The sequence below is a fragment of the Ictidomys tridecemlineatus genome, chromosome 11 (assembly GCF_052094955.1).
Source record: "Ictidomys tridecemlineatus isolate mIctTri1 chromosome 11, mIctTri1.hap1, whole genome shotgun sequence".
Lineage (NCBI taxonomy): Eukaryota > Metazoa > Chordata > Mammalia > Rodentia > Sciuridae > Ictidomys > Ictidomys tridecemlineatus.
In genome coordinates this window covers 112091664-112114292 of record NC_135487.1, presented here as the reverse complement: position 1 = coordinate 112114292, position 22629 = coordinate 112091664, and the positions used below count along the sequence as shown (strand labels likewise).

The following is a 22629-nucleotide window of genomic DNA, read 5'->3' as shown; positions in this document are numbered from 1 at the left end:
GGGCTTAAATTCGTGATCTTCCTGCATTAGCTTCTTTAGTAGCTGTGATAACAAGCATGTGACATTGTGCCCAGGTTTTTTTTTTTTTTTTTTTACTTTGTAATTGAATACTTTTGCAAATTAGTCACAGCAGTTTTATCTTTTGTTCTCTGTCCTGCCTGAAAACTTTTATATAATCCACCTTGCTAGTTCCTGGAGCTTTTGAGTTTACAACTGCTGGAATTTAACTTTTCTGACAGATTTTCACATAGGGAGTAGGTTATCTCAATAATGAAATTACACGAACCCAAAATGTTCCTCATGATTCAGCCGACATTGAAACCCTAGGAACTCTCTGTGACCATCCACTTCCACTGTGTTGATGAGAACCTCAAGCCATCTCATACCCTAAGTTCACAAAGCCTGGGTCTTTGTTTATATTTTGTAGTTTATCTATCTGTTATTACAGCAAAAAGTCAGAGTAACTTCCATATTGCAGCTGAAGGATCAGATGGGTGCTTCTGGAAAGAGAGGAAGATGACACCAGTGTGCTCCTCAGCTCTGGGTCTTGCAGACACAGGGCTTCCCCATCCTGTGCAGAGGATTTCTTCTAAAGAGAGCAACTGAATCTGGCTTCCCCAGTCAGCTCTTGTTACAGCATTTATTTGAGTGTCATGGCAGCTGTCATTCTTAAGAACTGTTGACAGATTTGTGCTTTCTGCCTCTTGTTCTTTCTTTAGGAAAAGTGACATTGCCCTAGCCAGGTGAAGATCCTTGAAGACCATGAACAAGAAAAGAATCTCTGTGATTGGGTGGAGCCTGTTGGCTCTGTTTTGTCAATGGCTGCCTGGATGAAGTCTTGGAAAACTTGTTTGCTTTGAAAGGGTTTATGACATTGGAGAGCTCTAGAGGTATCAGGTCAGTCTTTTAGTCCCTTAGTACTTGAATCCCTTCCTGCACCGGGGCACATGCAATATTTTATCTCATGTGAGGTAATATCAGAGGTTGTTAGTGACTAAATCTGATAGAATTCTGCCTGTTGACTTCTTAGCAGCCCTTCACCCCACCTTTTATGGGGGTTTGACTTTCCCTCTGTTGGCTGCAAAATGCCACATAGATATGACCCTTTTTCCTTTTCTGCTATCTATGTAAACCACAGAGAACATTTTCATTTCATTCGTTTTGCTGTTTTTCAGAAGATAGAAATAATCTGGAGAGGAAGGAAGGATGAGAAACAAAATCATATGTATTAGAAAGCACATAGGGATTAGAAAATGTAGAGTGGTTCCTTCTTATATGTCTTAAGGGTAAGTGAGGTAGAATTACCTGCTGAAAACTTGTTCCAAGAACACCCACTCCCCTGCCTAATCTTTAACTTTATTTTTTTCTATTAAAAATCCAGGTATTTCTCTGACAATTCCAGTCCGTGAAGAAAATATAAACTCTGATACTGTTATTTGTTTCAAATTTCTTGCATTGAGAAGTTCAAAGTTCTTTGTATTACAAAAAAGAGCAGAGGGCACCTGCAAGTGGGTTTTCTTATTATTTTAGTTACTCATTTTTAAAGTTAAATTGTTTTTAATATGCCTTTGAGAAATAATTCTACGGACAATAACCTTATTCAGATCTAGAATGGATCCCCTTAGCAAATCCCTATATCTTTATCATAACTAGTTTTGGATGTGTGGTGAGAAAGCTGTTAATTTGTTTTTAGTAACAGAAAATTCTACATTTGAAAGTCAGCTACACCCAAAACAAAAAATCAACAAATTGGAAAGGAATGAAAAGACACTTCACAGAAGAAGAAACCCAATAGATCAACATATGAATTTTAAAATGTACAATATCTGTATCCATTATAGAAGTGCAAATCAAAATGATACTGAGATTCCATCTCACTCCAGTCAGAATGGCAGTTATCAAGGATATAAGCAACAGTAAATGGTGGTGAGGATGTGGAGGAAAAGGTACTCACATACAATGCTGGTGGGACTGCACATTTGTGTAAGCACTATAGAAAGCTTTATGGAGAGTCCTAAAAGTGAGTGAACGGAATAGGAAGGCAAGGGGTAAGAGTATAGTGAATGAATCAGAAACAGTACTGGCACCAAACCAGATATATGGAGGAATGTTAGGTTTCTTGAGTTCTTAATGTGTTCTGGAGAATAATGCTTGATCTGAGGTACATGTGGTAAAGATTTTTTTCCCGTTGTGTAGGCTCTCTCTTCACGTTCTTGATTGTATCCTTTGCTGTGAAGAAGCTTCGTAGTTTGAATCCATCCCATTTATCCATTCTTGGTTTCACTTCTTGTACTTTAGGAATCCCGATAACAAAGTGCGTTCCTAAGCCGACATGGTGGAAATATGGGCCTACATGTACTAGGATCAGGCCCAGGGTCTCTGACTTAGTGCCTCCACCTATGATCCGCTTTGAGTTGATTTTTATGCATGATGAGAGTGAGGCTTTTTATATCTTTTTGGTAGGTATGGATTTCCAGTTTTCCTAGCACTACATGTTTATGAGGCTGCCTTTTCTCCAATGTATATTTTGGGTGCCTTTTTCTAGTGTGCGATAACTGTATTTTTGTCAGATTGTCTCTGTGTCCTCTCTTTGGTACCGTTGGTCTCTGTATGTGTTTTGCTGCCAATATCATGCCATTTTCATTCTGTGCACCTCACCTGGAAAAAGACTGTACCTTGCTCCTTAGTCAATGCATACTTTGCAGACAGTGACAGACCCAAAGGGTCACCACTCTGTGTTCCTAAATGCTAGCTGAGCGAGAGCTGGTCCTACATTGAGGGTATAGGTCAAAATCAGGGCACCATCCACATCTACAGAAGCTGGCATCCTTCATCAGCCAGAGCAGCCACCTCAGCAGTCACTTCAGCAGTGTTAGCTGGGCCTCTCAGCATTCAAGATTCTCAGATTTTCTTTATCCATTCATCTATTGAAGGACATCTAGCTATTGTGAATTGAGCTTCTATAAACGTTGATGTGGCTGCGTTACTGCAGTATGCTGATTTTATGTCCTTTGGGTATAAATGGAGGAGTGGGATAGCTGGGTCAAATGGTGACTGTCTCCACAGAAGAGGTCCAGAGTACCACAGAGCACATGCTGCAAGTTACATCCATTTCCATTAATGGAATGTGACAGATTTTGCAAAACTCTGGGGCAGCAGGAGAGTTTGCTTTTCCACAGAGTCTCTTTTTTTAAAAAATTTTTAATTTGTTTTAATTAGTTATACATGACAGTGGAATGCATTCATGCCCTTTGGTTATCATTTATAGATGGGATATAATTTCTCATTTTCTGAGTATGCATGTTGTAGAATCACATTGGTCTTGCAGTCATATATATATACATAAAGTAATAATGTATGTTTTCTTCTGTTATCCTTCCTATCCTCATGTTCCCTCCCCTCCCTTCACTTCCCTCTGCCAAATACAAGGTAACTCTATTCTTCTCTGGTTCCCTGCCTGCCCCTTATTATGAATTAAAATGCACATATTCCAGAAACTATTTTGCCTTTGGTTTTTGGGGATTGTCTTCCTTCTCTTATTATGATATTCTCCAACTCCATCCATTAACTGGCAACTGCCATAATTTCATTCTTCTTTAAAGCTGAGTAATATTCCATTGAATATCTATCTCAGATTTTCTTTGTTCATTCATCTATTGAAGGACATCTAGCTATTGTGAATTGAGCTTCTGTAAACGTTGATGTGGCTGCATTACTGCAGTATGCTGATTTTATGTCCTTTGGGTATAAAGGGTGGAGTGGGATAGCTGGGTCAAATGGTGGTTCCATTCCATGTTTTCAGAATACTTTACATACTGCTTTCCATAGTGGTCATACAGTTTGCAGTCCCAACAGCAATGTACTTTTCCCCCAAATGGAATCTTAGTGTAGTTTTGATTTGCATTTCTTTAATTGCTAGAGATGTTGAACACTTTTTCTTACATTTGTTGATCAATTGCATTTCTTCTTCTGTGAAGTGTATATTCATTTTCTTAGTTCCTTTATTGATTGTGTTATATGTGTTCTTGGTGTTAAGTTTTTTTTTAGTTCTTTCTGTATCCTAGAGATCAATGCTTCCTGAGAGGTACATGTGATAAAGATTTTCTCCCAGTCTCTAGGCTCTCTTCTCAACATTATTGATTGTTTCCTTTGCTGATAAGAATCTTTTTTATTTTAATCCATCCCATTTATTGATCCTTAATTTTACTTCTTGCACTTCAGAGGTCTTGTTACGGAAGTCTGATCCTAGGCTGACATGGTGAAGATTGGTTTCTACTTTTTCTTCTGTTAGGTACAGGGTCTCTGTTCTAGTGGCTAAGTCTTAGATGCACTTTGGGTTGATTTTGGGGCATGGTTTGAGAGAGAGGTTTAATTTCATTTTCCTGCATGTGAATTCCCATTTTTGCCAGCACTATTGGTTGAATAGGCTATTTTTTCCTCCAATGAAAGTTTTTGGCACCTTTGTCTAGTGTGAGATAATGTATTTATGTGGGTTTGTCTCTGTGTCCTCTTGGTAGGGCATGACATGTGAACTTGCTCCACCCCTCTGACCTCTATCCTGATTGGCTCCTGCACATTATATTAGCTGTGTGTACTTCCTCAATAAAGAAGATCCTGCTTCGACTGGTCTTCCTGGTGCTTCTGATTGTCCTCCAGTGGGGAGGGCTGGGTGGGCGGCTGGCGGACCCTCACCTTTCTTGATCCTTCCAGTTTGGGGCCTGTTCTCCTAAGCCTCTCTGTGGGATGGAGTGCATTGAAGAAGCTAAAAACCCCAACATCCTCTCTTCTGTACCTACAAGTCTGTTTTGGTGCCAGTACCATGTTGTTTTTGTTACTATAGCTCTGTGGTATGGTTTTACGTCTGGTATGGTGATGCCTCCTGCTTTACTTTTCATGCTAAATATTGCTTTGCCTATTCTGGGTCTCTTATTTTTCCAAATAAATTTCATGATTGCTTTTTATATTTCTATGAAGAATGTCATTGTGATTTTAATAGAAATTGCATTAAATCTATATAATGCTTTTGGTAGTAGAGCATATTGGACAATAATAATTCTGCCTATCCAGGATCATGGGAGATCTTTCCATCTTCTTAGAGTTCTTGACTTTCTTTAATGTTCTTTACTTTTCATTATAGAGGCATTTCACCTCTTCTGTTTGATTGATTCCAAGGTATTTTATTTTATTTTATTTTGAGACTGTTGTGAATGGGGTAGTTTTCGTAATTTCTCATTTAGTGGATTCATCACTGATGTACTAGAATGCGTTTGATTTATGGGTGGTGATTTTACATCCTCTGACTTTGCTGAATTCATCTGGTAGTTTCAGAAGTTTTCTGGTGGAGTTTTTTGGATTTTTTAGATACAGAATCATGTTATCAGCAAATAGGGATAGTTTGGGTTCTTCTATACCTACTTGTATTCCTTTAAGTTCTTTCTTGTAATTGCTCTGGCTAGAGTTTCAAGGATGATGTTGAATAGAAGTGGTGAAAGATGACATCCTTGTCTTGTTTAGTGTTGAGAGGGGATGCTTTCAATTTTTCTCCATTTAGAATGATGCTGGCCTTGGGTTTAGCATAGATAGCTTTTACAATGTTGAGGTATGTTTCTACTATTCCTAATTTTTCTCGTGTTTTGAACATGAGAGTGTGCCGTATTTTGTCAAATGCTGTTTTTTGCATCTATTGAAATCCTATGATTCTTGTTTTCAAGTCTATTCATATGATGATTTACATTTATTGATTTCTGCATATTAAACCAACCTTGGATCCTTGGGATGAACCCCACTTGATCATGGTGAACTATGTTTTTAATATTTTTTTGTATGCAATTTGTCAGATTTTTATTGAGAATTTTTACATGTATGTTCATCAGAGATTTTAGTCTGAAGTTTTCTTAAAGAGTCTTTGTCTGGTTTTGGTATCAGGGTGATGCTAGTCTCATAGAATGAGTTTAGAAGGCTTCCCTCTTTTCCTGTTTCATGGAATACTATGAGAAGTATGGTGTTAATTCTTCTTTGAAAGTCTCATTGAATTTAGCAGAGAATCTGTCTGGTCCTGGACTTTTCTTGGTTGGTAGGCTTTTTAAAATATATTTTTATTAGTTTTAGATAGGCACAATGCCTTTAGTTTATTTTTTATGTGATGCTGATAATCAAACCTAGTGCCTCACACATGCCAGGCAAGCAGTCTACCACACAACCCCAGACTGGTTGGTAGGCTTTAGATGGTGTTTTCTATTTCATTACTTGCAATTAATCTATTTAAATTGTGTATGACCTCCTCATTCAGTTTGAGTAGGTCTTATGACTCTAGGAATTTATTTATGTATTCTATATTTTCCTTTTATTTGGTGTACAAATTGTCAAAGTAGTTTCTAATTTCCTTCTGCATTTTAGATATGTCCGTTGTGATATTACCTGCTTCATCTTCTTTTTTAGTAATCTTAGTTTTCTTTTTCTCTTCGTTAGCATGGCCAAGGGTTTATGTATTTTATTCATTGTTTCAAAGAACCAACTTTGTGTTTTGTCAATTTTTCAATTTTTTTCCTTTAGAGTTCATTGATTTCAGCTCTGATTTTTATTTTTTATTGGTTGCTCAAAACACTACAATGATCTTGACATATCATATTTCATACATTTGATTCAAGTGGATTATGAATTCTTATTTTTACCATGTGAACAGATTGCAGGATCACGTTGGTTATACATCCATGTTTATAGTGTCTGTTGTATTCTGCTGCCTTTCCTGATTTTAATTAGTTTCTATCTTCTATTGCTTTTGGTATTGATTTGTTCTTCTTTTTCTCAGGTTTTGAGATGTACTGTTAGGTCCTTTATTCGTGCACAGTGCAGTAAACTTTCCTCTTAGTACTGCCTACCTAGTGTCCCAGAGATTTTGATATATTTTATCAGTGTTCTCATTTACCTTTAACAATTTTTTTATTTCATCCTTGATTTATTTGACTATCTGTTCCTCATTAAATAATGTATAATGTAGTCTCCCTTTGGTAGAGTAGCTTCTGTTTTTTACTTGAGCGTTGATTTCTGATTTCTTCCATTTTAATATGATAGAATGCAGGGTAATTTCTTTGCTTTTTTTGTATTTACTAACAATTGCTTTTCAGTGTAAGTTATGGCCTATTTTAGAGAAGAAGACAAGTGCTGCTGAAAAGAAAGTGTATTTACTCGTTAATGGATGAAATATTCTATATATTTCTATTAAGTATAAATTATTGATTGTAGTATTGTGTGGTTTCTTTTTAAAAAATATTTATTTTTACTTCTTAGAATTTTATTTTATTTATTTTATATTATATGCTGTGCTGAGAATTGATCCCAGTGCCTCATACATGTTAGGCAAGTGCTCTACCATGGAGCCACAACCCAAGTTCCTCTATAGTTTTTTCATTAGTTTTTGTTTAGAAGGGCTGTCTAGTAGTGAGAGAGGTGTGTTAAAGTCACCTAGTATTATTGTGTTATGGTCTATTTTACTATTGAAATAGAGAAGGATTTGTTTGATACATGCAGAGGTCCATTGTTTGGGACACAAATGTTTATAATTGTTATGTCCTCCTCATAAATACTTCTCTTAAGAAGTATGAAATATCCTTTTTGTCTCTTCCAATTAAATTTGGCTTGAAGTCTACTTTATCTGAGGTGAGCATGGAAACCCCAGCTTGTTTACACAATTAATGTGATGTTTTTTCCCATCCTTTCACCCGCAGCCTGTGGATGTCTTTCCCCATGAAATGAATCTGCCAATCTGCATATTCTGATTGATGAGTTCAGGCTGTTAATATTTAAGTTTATTATTGAGGTATGATCTGGGTTCCCACTCATTTTGAATTATATGTGGTTATTAATGTGACTTAGTTTCTAGTTTGATTGACTATTTATTTAGTGTAGATCCTCCCTTTCCAGTTTTTTTTAATTCATCCTTATGAAATATTTTGTTGAGAATGTTGTGTGGTGTGGGCATTCTAGTTGTAAATTATTTAGTTTTTGTTTATCATGGGGAACATATATCTGGCAGAGCTCTGAATGACATTGGTTGATGTACATCTCCCAGCGAGGTGCCCTGTGGCCCTCAGGACCCTCGAAGTGGAAGCTGCTGTCTGTGTTTACACACATGCCTGCATGCACACAAGGATTGCTGTTGGCATGAAGACACGAGCACCTGTGACCAAGACCCATGCACCAGCCAGAATTTCCACACATGCAGACAGCAGAGGATCATCTGCTACTTACACCAGCCCCAGAACTTTGGTAAGCTTGCTTTCTGCTTTTTAATTTGTTCAAATATATTCTTCATTTGTTCTGATCAGTTACACATGACAGTGGAATGCGCTTTGACACATCCCAAATCAGTGAAGTGTAATTTCTCCTTCATCTGGTTGTCCAGGAAGCAGATTTACACAAATCTGTAATCATGTTGGCCCATGCATTAGTAATGGCCAAATCATTCTACCATTGTTTCTTTTTTTTTTTGTAAATATTTATTTTTTGGGGGGGGTTATACTTGGACACAATATCTTTCTTTAATTTATTTATTTATATGTGGTGTTGAGGATTGAACCCAGAGCTTCACACATGTGAGGCCAGTGCTCTACCACTGTGCTACAACCCCAGCCCCTCTACCATCGTTTCTAACCCCATAGTGTCTTTTTTCAATTTTTTTTAAAGCTGTGTTTTTCTTTCTTCGTAATCAGGCACTGAACTTTTAATTAATCATTCACATCTACTATTGTAACACCAATGTATTGAAAAGGTAATCTGTAGCTTTAACAAAGCATGCTTTGAAGAAACAAAATCCAAGTAACTTTTTATTTTTGCATTTCTAAGTTATAATGACTGATGATATGCTTTGGAAGCTCCAGACACTACAAACAAGACAAGGCTGTGGTATATTCTTTGTTTCTAATTGTGTCTTACTCTTACTTTTTATGTAAAAGCTTAATATTTTGTTACTATTTTGTTTATTAAATTGGCCTCCTTTGGAAAGACAAATTTAATGTTAAGTGGTCTAGTTTGAAATAAAGCTTTAATAACCATAGAAGTAATAATTAACAGTTTTATTCAAAATATTTTTATGTTAAGTTGTTTGTTTTTGATTTGGGAGTACCTGCTTTAAGTGCATAGTGGGTAAATTTTCAGGCATATCCAATTTACTTACCTTAAGACTTCTTTTACTTTAATACTTAATTTAGAAATGTCATTTAAAATGGTTCTTAAAGATCAAATGCACTCATACTGGAAAAAAATTCCCAGATTCTGTTAGTTGAGTGCCATACTCTGAGACCGACTGGTCCCATTATTAGAAACTCTAGGTTTGAATATAGAACTCCTCACTTTACTAGTTGTGACTATAGGGATTTAAATTATCTGGATCTTGATTGTTTTTTTGGTAAACTCAACTTTCAACTACCTGTTGTACTTATTTTGTAAGACTTTTGTGAGAATGAAATGAAAATAAAGTATATGTAAACTATAAAAAGGTCAAATGCTAACTGAAAAAGAAAAAAAATTTGGTCATTTTTCGGAAATAAATTTTGGATAAGTGAATCAGTTATTTATTCAAACTTATATGTTGAGTATTTTTGTTACATTGAGCCATGCAATGTATACCTTTTATATTACTAAATTTGGGATTTGAGCTTTCCTAACTCCATATGCAACAAAGGGAAATTAAACCCCTATCTCTCACCATGCACAAAACACAATTCAAAATGGATCAAGCACCTAGGAAATAAACCAGAGACCCTGCATCTAATAGAAGAAAACTCGGCCCTAAAGCTCTCTTCTCTACTGTCTGTTTTCACCCCTCATCCAGGCTTGCCTCTGCTGCTAAGTTTTATTATTCCCTAAATCAATTTTGCATCATCTAAAGGAACAAATTGTATATTTCTCCACAGATTAGTAGCTATGCATATCAGCAGTAACTCAATGATTGCATTTTTTTTTCAAACCTCCACATCAGAAAGACTTAGATGGGAAAGAATAATTTGAATCAAGTCCAGGTTGTACCCCTCGAACTAAGAAAGTTAGGATTTCATGCCATATAAAGGAAATCTTTGTCATTAATTTATTAAACCACTTTTCAATTGACAGATATAATTGGAATGATCATATAAAGAAATTTTAATTCCCACTTTCTGATTCTGCTCCTTCTTTGTTCTTTCCATATTATTGCTTCTCAGTATTGTTATCAACTAGAAATTCTTAAATTAAGATTGAAAGTGACCTCATTTCTAAAGCATTTAAAGTTATCACAGGTGAAATCTTTCTCAAGAGCTTTCAGTCTTTCAAATACATGGATATACAATCTATGTTACTAATGAATTCTGAACATTAAATTGACCTGAATGATTGGAGCCCAAACTTTTTTCTCACTTTTATCAAATTTCTGACATAAAACTTAGAATGTTAAGAGTTGAAAAAAGCTATTAGAATAATGTACAGACTCTGAAAGGATTTCCAGGTAGCTACATTTTTTTCTTTTCTAAATATAATGGAAATTTCCAGTAATTTTTACTGAAAAATAATTTGGCTTTCTAAATTTCATAGTTTAAACAAAAGATAAAATTGTTAGACAAGCTGTAATTAATTCAATAAAGGACTGAAGGCAAAATATCATGTACTTGATAAATATATGTAAAGTTTCTTCTCTGATTTCATTCCAGCATTAAGATAAAATAGCTAGGATCATAGGATTGTGTTCTTTGTGATTCAGGGAGTTTACTTTGACTCTCTTCCTGACAAACATTGGACTAATCCTGCCCAGATATCCTGAACATCTCAATACAACAGTGAATGAAAGATGAAAGACAGATCAGAGCCAGTGCAGAGCCATCACAGATACAATATCTATAAGTGAATATATTACTAGTGTGATAATATAGGTACATATTTATATATGCCTACATGCATGCATATATATATACACACACATATACATATTGTCACACATATACACATCTATTTACACAGTAAAACAATTATTTAAAAAAGGAGCATATCTCTGACTGAATGACAATTATTTGTTTTCATTTTAGTATGTAAAGCAGTAAAATTAAACCAGATTAACGTTCTATTTGATCAATCATCAAGTTACACATTTTTACTTTTATAGGACTATAAAAATATTTATTTCAGAGGGAGCAAAGGATTTTGGCAGTTTCCTAAAATGGGCAACAGTTAAGCCTAAACTCTTCTTACTGTTTGGCAACTTAAGGTGTATTCTAAATTCATAATTTAAAAACTTTATGCTATTTATCTCTTAGTAACAACAGAAGTGACAGGTTTTCTGTCTGAAATATAAATCACTTACCATCATTAATTCTCCTCTTTTTACTCCTATGCATAATACCCTGCCCAAAGCATTTATAGCAAACTGTTAAGGATATCTAATTAATTGTGTGTGGCAGAAGAAAAATGTTCCAAACTCTTGACCTACAATTACAATTTCTGGCAAACTTAAAAAGTCATCTTTGACATTTATTTAGCATTTATGTCCCTGATTTCTATTGGCTCAGAGTCACAAGCATTGATTGAGGACTTGTAAAGCAATTTGTTTTGACCTCTGCTCTACTATTTGCCAAATTATTTTAAATTGAGCCAAAAAATTTCTATATATTTTATCAGTGCAATAACCAAAATTCTCAATTAGCCCATTAGATTTTATTTCACCATTTCTCCCACATTGTGTACACTAAGTTGTTTAAGATTGTATTGCTAAATTCCTCATTTTCCTGGAGTTTGTACTTGGAAGTTCACCAGGTAAACTTCAAATCAATAATACTTAATTAAAACTAAGTACAGGTGCTCTATATACTTCACAATGCTTAATTAATCTCCCCCAATAAAATAGTTCAATTCTATTTTCACAATGGAAATAGTATTATGAGTCTGTTTCAGTCAATTATTCTGATGCTAAACTTCATTCCTATTTCTCCCTTGGGGAGCAATCATATTACCTACTGTTTATCATGGCCTGAATTTTATGCCATGTAAATTGGTTTTATAAACTATAATTGCATATAGTTCATGAATATTCCATAAGTTTTCTAAGATCTGCCTACACAATTTTTTAATTATCTTAGTATCCATTTTATTCAAGTTGTTATTTTAAAATTGTCTTTTTAACCTTCATGAATTGGCTTAAGCCCAGACTATTTCATTCTAGATATAACATGATTGCTAATGTCATTAAATAATATTCAGAGACTCATTGTCAAGACAAGACCAAAAAAAGAAAAATACAAGAATGGATACAGTCCACACTTTATTCTTTTCACATTACTGTAAAAATTTGATTTGTCATAATGTTAATTGATTATTTGGAACACTGAATCCAATTGATCTAGTCACTTTACCAAGGAAAGAAGATAGTGTTAAAAAAAGACTTTGATAAGATTGGTATGGAGCACTAAAGTAGATTAATTAGTTTGCAGCATGTTTTAATAAAAGTGGTGCTGTGTACTTTCATAGATAAAATATGCATTCACACATAGAACAATGTTTTGTTGACAAACTGAATTTTTAGTTCTTCATAAAACAATAATCTTTGCATTCAGTGCATTCTAGTTTGGTGTGAATACTGTGTAGTATATGTCTGTGAGTCCTTCAAAGAAATATGAGAGATTATATAACTGCCAGAAACCAAATTGTCTTAAAGCAATTTGAGTCCTTTGTATCTGCAGTTTCTACATCTGTGGCTGCAATCAACTGCAGATCATTTACTATGTATGTAGTCAAGCCTCTCATGGCTGCAGCTGTACAAAATATGTACAGGCTTATTTGTCATTCCTCAAACAATACAGTATGAAAACTATTTAGATACCATTTATATTGTATTTGATTTATTAAGAATCCATAGATGACTGAAAGTACCAGGAAGTGTGTGTGTGTATTATATGGAAATACTATTCCATATGGTTTAAGGGATTTGAGCATCAGTTCACATTAGTAAAATTCCAGGAACCATTCTGTACACATCAAAGACAACCATATATAAAATGAAAAAAATATTAAACAATTGTTTTGAATAACTGTATACATAAATAAATCTCATTCTTAATGTAATTATTCAAGATTACGCTTATATAACTTCCTTTTTGTAGCTATGTTTGGTGTAATGTCTTTCTTACAGATAATTGTTGAAAAATTAGTTAAGTGTAATAGAGATGTTTTGGTTACTACCTAATAGTTCACTTGGTGTAAAGGACAAGGATAAGTGTAAGTAAAGGATAAGGATAAGTGTAAGTAAAGGATAATGTGTTATCTAATATGATTTAAGTTCTATTTGTTTTTTTCAAATGAGAAATAAAGAATACACTTCCATTTTTAACAACAAAATCTATAAAACAAAATTTGGCTTTAATTCATGTTTGAAAACCAAGTACACAATATGATATAAAATGTAATACCTGTGTATTTGTGTATATGTATGTATACACTCGAACCTATGTATAAATATAGGTACATTGATCGGGTGATTGATGGAAGAAAGGTATTGCATTATTACTTCTAATTTACGAGCCAATTTCCAACAATTTGCTGTAATTTTTTTGCTCTTATTAGTTTCACCAAGTCTTTTTTATGGCTACAGCCCAAGTTATCCTCTTCAGCTTTAAAGTAACACACTAAATTCACCCATTTATTTGAGAAGATTTTTTTGAGGGGGGAACTCTCCTATGCTGGGCTTTATGAGGGTAGAAATAATCAGCTTTACTAAAGTTTTTAAACTCAGAATCTATGTCTATACTCTCTGTGGATAAATTGAGGATGAAATGTATATCTAGTTTATGCATGGTTGGCTGTAGCATATTGGCAGGGATTTCATACCAAGGAACCAGAAAAAAATGATATCTATTCACAATATATAGAGAAAGAATCCTAGAATGCACAAAACCTCTTGGATTCTGCAGTGTCTCAAGTGCATTGACTTCTGAAGTATGTAAAAATCAGTGTAATTTATAGAAAAGTTGGAGCCACTGTTGTGTTCTCTGTGGGAGCTGTGGGCCATGCTTGTATCAAATAGGGAGCATTGAGAATCCATCATCCTCAGCTCATTTTCTAGTCAGTGCATCTTCTTTTATGTTCTGCCATGAAAGCAGCAGCACTCTGCCATTATCCTAGGTGGACCAGTTTCTTTCTTTTAGAAGGTAGTTCCCCTGACCTTCTGTGACCACTCCCTTAGGCCTCTTTGAGAACCACCTGGGACTCTTGCATCTGACTTTCTTGATTTAACCATACACTTCATCACACCAGGCTGAAAAAGAGGGACAGGAGGAAAAGGAGGAAGTGGAAGAAGCCCTGAAGGACTCATTAATGAGACCCATAAGACATCCTCCATTTACTGTGAACTGCCTGATATCCACCAACTTCCCTGCTCCAGTGTTGACCTCTTAGTGAGTATGAAGTCACTTCTCTTGATTCAGCTTGGGAGTAGTTCATTAAAAGAGAATTATACTGATATCAGTCAGATTTCTGTTGGGGTTCAGTGAAAATTCAGGATGGTGAACACAAGAATAACCAGAGTGGGGTGGTTGTGGAGACTGCAACAGTCCCACAGGCACCACTGATTCATGTGTGGAGCAGAGATCTGCATGGTCTCGTTCCTCCAAGCTGTAACAGGTGATCTCTCCTATAATGTCCTTGCTAATTTTTGATCCTGAACAGTAAGTCTACTTTGAGGATTGGTGAGTGTACAAATAAGTTAGTGCTCTTGATTGTATCATGGGAGATATTGTTTGTATGATCCCTCATGAATGTGTTAGAATTATTCCTTAAGGCCTGGACTGGACCCTGACACACTCCACTCCCTTTAATAGAAATTATTCTGTTTGCTCAGTAGCACAAAAGATCTTTCCTCAAGGAAGGTCTATAGATCCCACACATTATTTCAGTCCCTGTAAATAATCTCAAATCTACAAAGAAACTAGCTTCTGGAGTAAGGTCTGAGTCTTGAAGAAAGTGTTCTACAAGCCAGTCTTTAAGTTTTTCTTGATCATTGGGATAATGAATAGTTTCAGCTGATCACCAGATTCAAAAAATAGAGTATGATGCTATTAATTGACCAAACAAGGGATATCTGACCAGTGACTAAGGAAAGGACACCTTTCCATTTCTCAGAAGATACACCCCAAGAGTTCCTTGAGTGTACTCCTCAGAGTTTCCTTTCATCACATAAAGAATACACTCACCCTGTGAATAAATTGGTACCGGGTTGGTAACAGGACATAAGGATAAGTTTTTGTTGTTATTCTTTTTGTCTGAGTATATTTGCAGAAACTTAAAGCAATCTGAAGCAAAAGAGCCAGTGCACTCCAGGTAAATGTGAAAGTCATGGATAATGAATGTAATGGTGATATCTTGAGATTGCAAGTCCCAAGGAAGAGCAAAAGTACAGAATGTACTTATTCCATCCATTCTGGTAACCAGGAAGGGGGCCCCTTGTTTCTTTTCTTGGTTTCTACCTTCCATTAGTTTTTACCTTAGCAACCTAGAGACAGTCTTTCCCTGGTGTTAAAGTCAAGTTTCCTTCACTCACAGTGAACCACTGTGCTCTCCTATGCAAAAGGCAGTTAGAAAACCCATTTTCTGTGGGTTAGGCCTGAGTTTGTTTGTTTTGTTGAATTCCATAGCAAGAAATGTGACCAAACCACACCAAAGTCATATAAAATCAAAATATTAAAGAACAAGGCCTGAATGCCCAACATCTTTTGGAATCAATAATGCCTGAGGAACTTTGATTTATTAGAACTTGTTCAAGGAATGTGGAAGAAAAGACTCTGGGGTTGTACCGTCTGTTATTGCTGTCATTGTGGTATGACATGCCTGAACCACATAGGGATAGATGAGTGTCCTTCCTCACCAGCAATGTTACCTAACCAATGAACTGAGCATCTGAAGCCCTCTCTCACACTCCACCCTTTCTCAAATTCCCATGAAAGTCAACTTGAATGAGGTGCTTTTGACTCATTCCAGCTGTCATGACTTGTCTCACTCCATTGGCCTCCCAAGCAAGAGTCCAGCCTCCCTCTCTGAGAAACATGTGGTTTACTCTACTCTGGATGTGGCTAGTGAGTACACTGCTTACAAAAAAAGGTTATGGAATGGGGCTGTAGCTCAGTGGCAGAGTGCTTGACTAACATGAGTGAGGCACTTAGTTCAGTCCTTAGCACTGCATAAAAAAACAAACAAAGGCATAAAGAAATAAACAAATAAAACCATCCATCTACAATTATTTAAAAAAAAAAGAGAGAGAGGAAAAGCAACTGGCTGAGGAGTGCAAGCTGCCAGAGCATTTTGTAAGGTGCCCAGAGGACCTGCTCACAGGAAGCTGCTCCAAAGTGCCCAGTTTATGAGAGATTCCATTAGGCAAGTGATATTTGTACCTGCTCTCCTGGTATCTGCATTTTGTGTGTAGTCTTGAATGATGAGGACTGGCTCAGTGGAAGGACAGTAGATTCTTCCAGTAGGTAGAGGTCATACTATCCCAACACTGTTCCTGTCTAGACCAGGCATGTGCCTTTTAGATAGCAGGCAGCAACTACCTAGCATAGTTTCAGGAAAGATCGTGTTACAGGTGCAAGTTTGTGAAATTGAAAAGAGCGTGGCCTAAGAAAGAAAACTTTTAAGGAATTTGCAGGCTGATTTAATTGTGGGCCAAGGGAGATTTATCCTTTCTGGTTTATGTTTCCTCTTAGAAATATTGCTTAATGCACATTGCATGATAACTGTAGCATTCAAATGGAGAATGTTTATGAGTGTATTTTCGAAAGTCACTCCCAGGGTTTGTTTTAGGGAGTTGAAGTAGTAAAATCTGAGGGTGGGATGTAGGGTACACTGCAATACTAAAGAGGTGAAAAGGAGAGAATTTTCCCTTGTTAAGTGATAAAAGCAGGCCTGGAGGGTCCTGTGTAGTTCGCAGATGCATGGAGTGTCATGGGATAGGGTCCCTGAAGAGGAATGAGTATGTTTTCTATGAAAGTCATATTGGGAGGTAAATCACTGTGCCTGGGAAGCAACCATGTAACAGCAGGTAGGTACAGCTGGAGCTTCCCAAAGTTTACCAATTTTCTCTAGTTTCTGTTCATGTGGGGAGAAAAAGACATTTTTCCCTCTGCCCAGTTAAACAACTAGCATGCTGCTCATGAGATCTATTTTACAGGGACTACTCTGTTTCATGGATAAGAATACCTGGGCAGGCCATTTCTTTAAAGTAATGAATGAGATCTTTCTAAATTCATACCAATAATTTCTCTGTGCCATGATAGGCTACTGTGTTTTTAACGAATGAGGTAGAACTGCTTAATATCTAAAGGGGCTTTAATAAATTTGTTTGTAGGAAATAGTGAAGAGCATCATGATGAAGAAAAGCATCACTTGAATCACTGGCCCCCAGGGAATCATCATGGGAGGGTAATTATCAGACAAAAAGGAGCACACAAACAGGCCAAAATAGCTGCAAAGGTAAAAACCGTCTGCTGGTGTCACTGGTTTACTTTGCTAAACCACTCTGGATGGCCTGTTTTCTGGTGAGCATTTTTGTCATCTGTCTGAGAAGACTTGGGGACTTTCTCCCTTAAAAAAAGTCAGTTGTTCCTTTGAAAGAACTAAAATGAGAATGACATGAATAACTTCTTTCTGCAGTGTTATCCCAAGATCCTGGACAGTTCTGCCATAGCAAAAACAGCAGCTACACAAACAACACCAGTATATCATATGATGTGAAAATATTGACAGGAAGAGGACTAGAAGGCACAAGTTCTCTGGGACTTTCCACATGCAGGAAGCTATATTCACTTGATAGGAGAGTGTAAAATTCAACTTTAGTTATGCATAAGATTGACTCACTCCTGTGGTTTTCACTCTGAACACTTTTCTGTATCCAAAGCTGCTGTCCTGCTCTTCTTTGTAACTGCCACACTGATGCAGAGCCAACTCAGTGTCCAAATATTATGAAAATTATCCTTTAAACACATGATGCTGTCCCTGAATCACACACATTGCAGGCTGTTTTGCCTTTTCTTCCCAGCTCCCTCAGCTCCACTCCCTCTTTCTCCTGGGAGGCATGGTCTTTGTAAATCACTGGCACATGGATGCTTTTCTAAGACCTACCTTTTAGAACAAGCATAAGTCAATGTGTAAGTCTTTTCTTCAGTCAACCTTTAACTTTTATACAAATTAAAAATTTTTAAAAAATTAAAACTGACAGAAGCACAGATTACAAACCCTAGAGTGCAATGTGGATTATAGGTGGGAAACAAAGTGTCCTTAGGGTAGTTTTCTCTTCTTCACATGCAGAGTTATGTGCAGGACTCTGTATGTGGCACTGTGGACTCAATGAAGGGGACACTAACTAGAAGGCTTTAGATGACACTGTAAAGGACTTCATTGTAATAACTGTGGTATGCAACCACTTTTATGCATTCACTGAGTGTATCCTGCCAGGTGCTTCAGTGCTTGGGCCCCACTGGAAACTGTGAACACAGAGATGGGTCGAACATAATCTTAGCTTTTACAGAACTGTCAGTCTTGTAAACAGCAAGTGAAAGAATTGATAGTGGACTCATTGGTGAGTGTAGCCAGTGCTGTATCAAAAAATGTTGGTAGTCAGGTTGATCCCCCTACTGGTTGTTTCCAACAGGTCCCAGCACAATGATGGATGACTTCTCAGACCAACACCTGCTCTCCAGTTTGGCTCATAGAAATCCATATTCTCAAGATCTGAAGATGATTTTGATGACATCAACAGATACTGAGTATGTTCTGGCCAGCTGGAGAAAGAGGCAGGATAAGTAAGACACATAAGTTCTTCCTTGCGAAGATTATCGTGATGTTTTCTCTAGACCTCTGCATTTTCTATCCACTTCAAAACAAACTAATATTGTCATTCCTCAAAGTTCAACTCTTGTTTTTACTGAAACTGCATTTCAAATGCAGGTAAATAATTGAAGTAATTTTCAGGTTTGCAGTCCAAAGGCAGGAAGGTGGGGCTAAAAGCCAGGCTTTCTGACATTCAAGTGGATGAGAGTCCATGACTCTTGTGTTCATAGAAGCAGAATAAACTAACTCCCCTGCTTTGCTCCTCAGTTTACCCTGTGACGTGTGTAAAATGTAAAATCTCCATGTATCTAGAGAACTTACATTATAAGTGGGTTAAAGCAAATGAATGCATTTGCTGAGGTCCTACAGATAAAGCACTGGGCTCATTTCCCTGCAGCATGATAGGAAGAGTATCCAATCCTTACTGAAAAGAGCTTAACGTATCTGCTTCAGATTCAGCCATGGTTCTCAGTAGGTGAGAACATTGATTACAGACACCAGTAGCCTGACCTAGTGAAGGGAAGATTGCCATGAAGAGCAGAGTCAGCACTGGACATTATCTGCTTTGGACTTAGTAAGAGGGATCTGGAAATTTTCTTCCCAATGAGCATCCCACAGTTGAGGGTTCACAGAGACTTAGCATGGCTGTCGTCCATGTTTCTATTCTCCTTTCCATGTTCCTATTGCCTGAGCCAATTGGAACTTTTGTAATAAGTGAGGAATTCCTTCAGAGTCCTATACACCAACAGATGTCCCAGTGAGAGAAAAGAGGCCACAATAAAAATGGAGTATAACAAAATAATATTAAGAGAGTACAGAAAACAATTTCAAACACTCATGGTTTACTCTTTGTTGTGTATTTTTAGTGGATTTTGAAATAATGGCTGCATATTCAGAGAAAAACATTATGACTATGTTACATTGACAGTTTTGCATTGTTCCCTTGAGGAAAAGCCTTATGATCCACTTATTATTAAGGAAATAATGAGGTGACCACTGGGTAGTCCTGTAGGTAATTTTAACTTGTTGTGAAACCATTTTTACTTCGAGGATTCTCAAGATATACCTGTAGGAGTAATGTGAAATATGGTGTTTGGAGAAGGGAACAAAGAAAAGTTGGTAACGTTGCCATGAGGGTACACAAGTACTGAGACTGCCCAATGAGTGGTGGTCTACATCTGTAGTGACCTTCTGAGGAAACCAGTGGGTCAGCCATCATGAGGCCATTGGAAGGCAGAGGCTCCCACATTCCGTGACATCTCCCACCTTCTGATTCTGTTAGACTGTTACCTAGCGCACTCAGCCCTACCTCCTCATTTCTCTCTTGAGTCCGTGCTATAGACTCAGGTGTGTGAATCCTTGTTTGAAAGGTGAAGGAGTTTGAAGTGTTGTGGACTGCTGAGTACTTAGTTCTCAACAGTAAGTGAATCGTGACAGCTGCTGTCTTCCCTTAATCCCAATGAATTCTACTTGGGTTATTTTATTTTTTTAAAAATATTTGGGTCAGAAGCACTCAAACACTGAGCCACATATGCAGCCCTTTTTTGTATTTTATTAAGCGACAGGGTCTCACTGAGTGGCTTAGCCCCTTGTCATTGCTCAAGCTGACTTCTAACTCTAGATCCTTCTGTCTCACCTTCTGAGCCTCTGAGATTATAGGCGTTTGCCACTGCATCCAGCTCTTGGATTCACTTGTTTTTAACCCATAACATGTTTGGGTTTCCTCTTTGCAGGGCCTGGCTGTACATTTACTGTACAAACATGGCAGTATTCTTCAGCCCTTCCCCTGATGGAGGGGCTGAAATGAACCTTGACGGAGAGCCTCAGATGAAATTGAAAGAAATTATACGGGGACTACAAGCCGAATTACAAGAACACAAACTGAATTTCCGTGATCTGGAAGAAAAATTCATCTTATGTCAATCTACCGTGTATACCCTGGCCAATGAGTTCCAGAAATATCGTAAGTTGCAGATAGGTTTATGGTCACTAAAGTGAGGTATGATTATCTGTTTCCCCTCTGAGAAAAAGATCTTCTCCAAAACTTTTTCTTTTCTTTTCTTTCATCAAAAGGAAATCCATCATTTCTAGAAGTAAAGATATTGTTATTTTGCCTTCAGTTTACTAACAGTGGAATAATGAAACACAAAGTATAGCAACTTCTAGTTTACAGGGAAGTGTAGGGTAGGCATAGGTTATTTCCCAGTTACTGATGTCTACTGGAGACATGAAAATGCCTTTTCATCCTCAAGAATAGCTCAAATCTTTTATATCAGGATCCAGTTTGTACCATATCAGATCCACAGACATATAACGGCCGTGTTGGTAAAGGTCTGGGACTAATGATTCTCCATTGAGTTCAGTCTTCCCCTGTGTTTGTAGTGAGTGATGTAGAAACTACTCATTGACTGACTGGACATTTCTGAATTTGATTTCAGGGAGTGGTGCAGAGGAGGAGAGTGGAAAAGAACAGAAATTACTGGCTTTCAGGTAACAATGAGTGTTAAGAGTCTGGAAGAGGATGGGTTAAATATGAAGAGGGTCCCCAGATGAGCAAACCAAGAGGTACAAAGTGTCCACACTATTCACATGCAAAGGCAAACACAAGCTGCTGGTATGACTGCATTCCTCAACCATGGAAGAAGTCCATCTTTTAAGGAGGTGTTTTTCTTTTCTCTGTGGTTCTTGTCTGTATCCAACTAGAAATAATCAAACTAAGTAATTTTTTTTTTTACCTCACAGAATCTACATCTCCTGTCTTGTATGGGTCCATTGAGTATGAGATATAAATCGGGTTTCTTTCTGGTTGTTAAGACTTTTTGGCAGGGATGTCATAGCCTTGGGTGGGGGGAATACACACACACACACACACACACACATATACAAATGTGCTCAAAAACACACACATAAAGTTCATTTTTTGTGTATGCTGTGGCTCATGGTTGTATCACACAGGGAGAGTGGAGTGTCTGTCCTCAGCTCTTTTCTAGTCAGTAGATTGAGCCCCTCTTCCTATCTCCTGTCATAAAGAAATGTGCACCCTGCCCACATCCTAGGAGGATCATTTTCTTTCTCTTTTAAAGGAGTACCCTCTTGCCCTTCTGTGACCACTCCCTTAGGCCTCTATTTAGACCAACTGGGACTCATATTTAATCCTCTCGTTTAATTGTACTCTTTATTCCTCCAGTCTGAGACAAGCCCCACAAGAGGAGAAAGAAATCCTGCAGGACTTATTGAATGAGGGCTGTAACACTTGCCCCAGTCACTCTGAATCATCAGATATCCACCAGCCCACCTGCTTCAGTGCTGATCTCTTGGGTGAGCATGAAGTTTCCCTTTCTCTAGCTGCAGCTCATGACTATCCCATTAAAATACAAATGCACTTCTATTAATTATACTTCAGAGGGTCCAGTGACAAATTCAGGATGGTAAACCTAGAACTAACAAGATCAGGGAAGTTGTAGAGACTGTAACCTACTCACAGGTATCATTTATGTGTGTGCATATCAGGGCTCTGCATGACCTTATTCTTACAACCTAGGACAACTGATCTCTCCTACTGTGTTCTTCCTCAAGTTTAATTCTTTAATTACAAGCACAAGGCTATAATCCCAGCTGCTCAGGAGGTTGAGGCAGGAGGATCTTGAGTTTAAAGCCAACTAACAACTCAGACCCTATCACTAAATAAAATACAAAATAGGCCTGGGGATGTAGTGCAGTGGTCATGTGCCGCTAACTTCAATCGCCGGTACCAAAAACATAAAAGAGAACATTGAAATGGTTAATTTTGCTTTTATT

General features: G+C 37.1%; 1 protein-coding gene across 1 annotated transcript; it reads left to right on the top strand.

Annotated features, from left to right (window-relative positions):
* The first annotated feature begins 712 nt into the window (after positions 1 to 712).
* LOC144368641 (uncharacterized) lies at positions 713 to 22223 on the top strand. Its single transcript, XM_078027808.1, has 8 exons — positions 713 to 897; positions 7725 to 7816; positions 8069 to 8265; positions 14269 to 14408; positions 18653 to 18803; positions 20565 to 20794; positions 21270 to 21321; positions 22019 to 22223. The coding sequence occupies exons 5-8, from the start codon at positions 18664 to 18666 to the stop codon at positions 22221 to 22223; spliced, it is 627 nt and encodes a 208-aa protein (XP_077883934.1). The 5' UTR covers positions 713 to 897; positions 7725 to 7816; positions 8069 to 8265; positions 14269 to 14408; positions 18653 to 18663.
* The last annotated feature ends 406 nt before the right edge of the window (positions 22224 to 22629 follow it).

Bases quoted from the DNA above. Each gene is read 5' to 3' on its own strand.
- LOC144368641 (XM_078027808.1), top strand. From the start codon at position 18,664: ATGATGGATGACTTCTCAGACCAACACCTGCTCTCCAGTTTGGCTCAT. The intron at 20,795-21,269 runs GTAAGTTGCAGA...ATTTGATTTCAG, and splicing joins CAATGAGTTCCAGAAATATC to GGAGTGGTGCAGAGGAGGAG. The intron at 21,322-22,018 runs GTAACAATGAGT...TTATTCCTCCAG, and splicing joins CAGAAATTACTGGCTTTCAG to TCTGAGACAAGCCCCACAAG.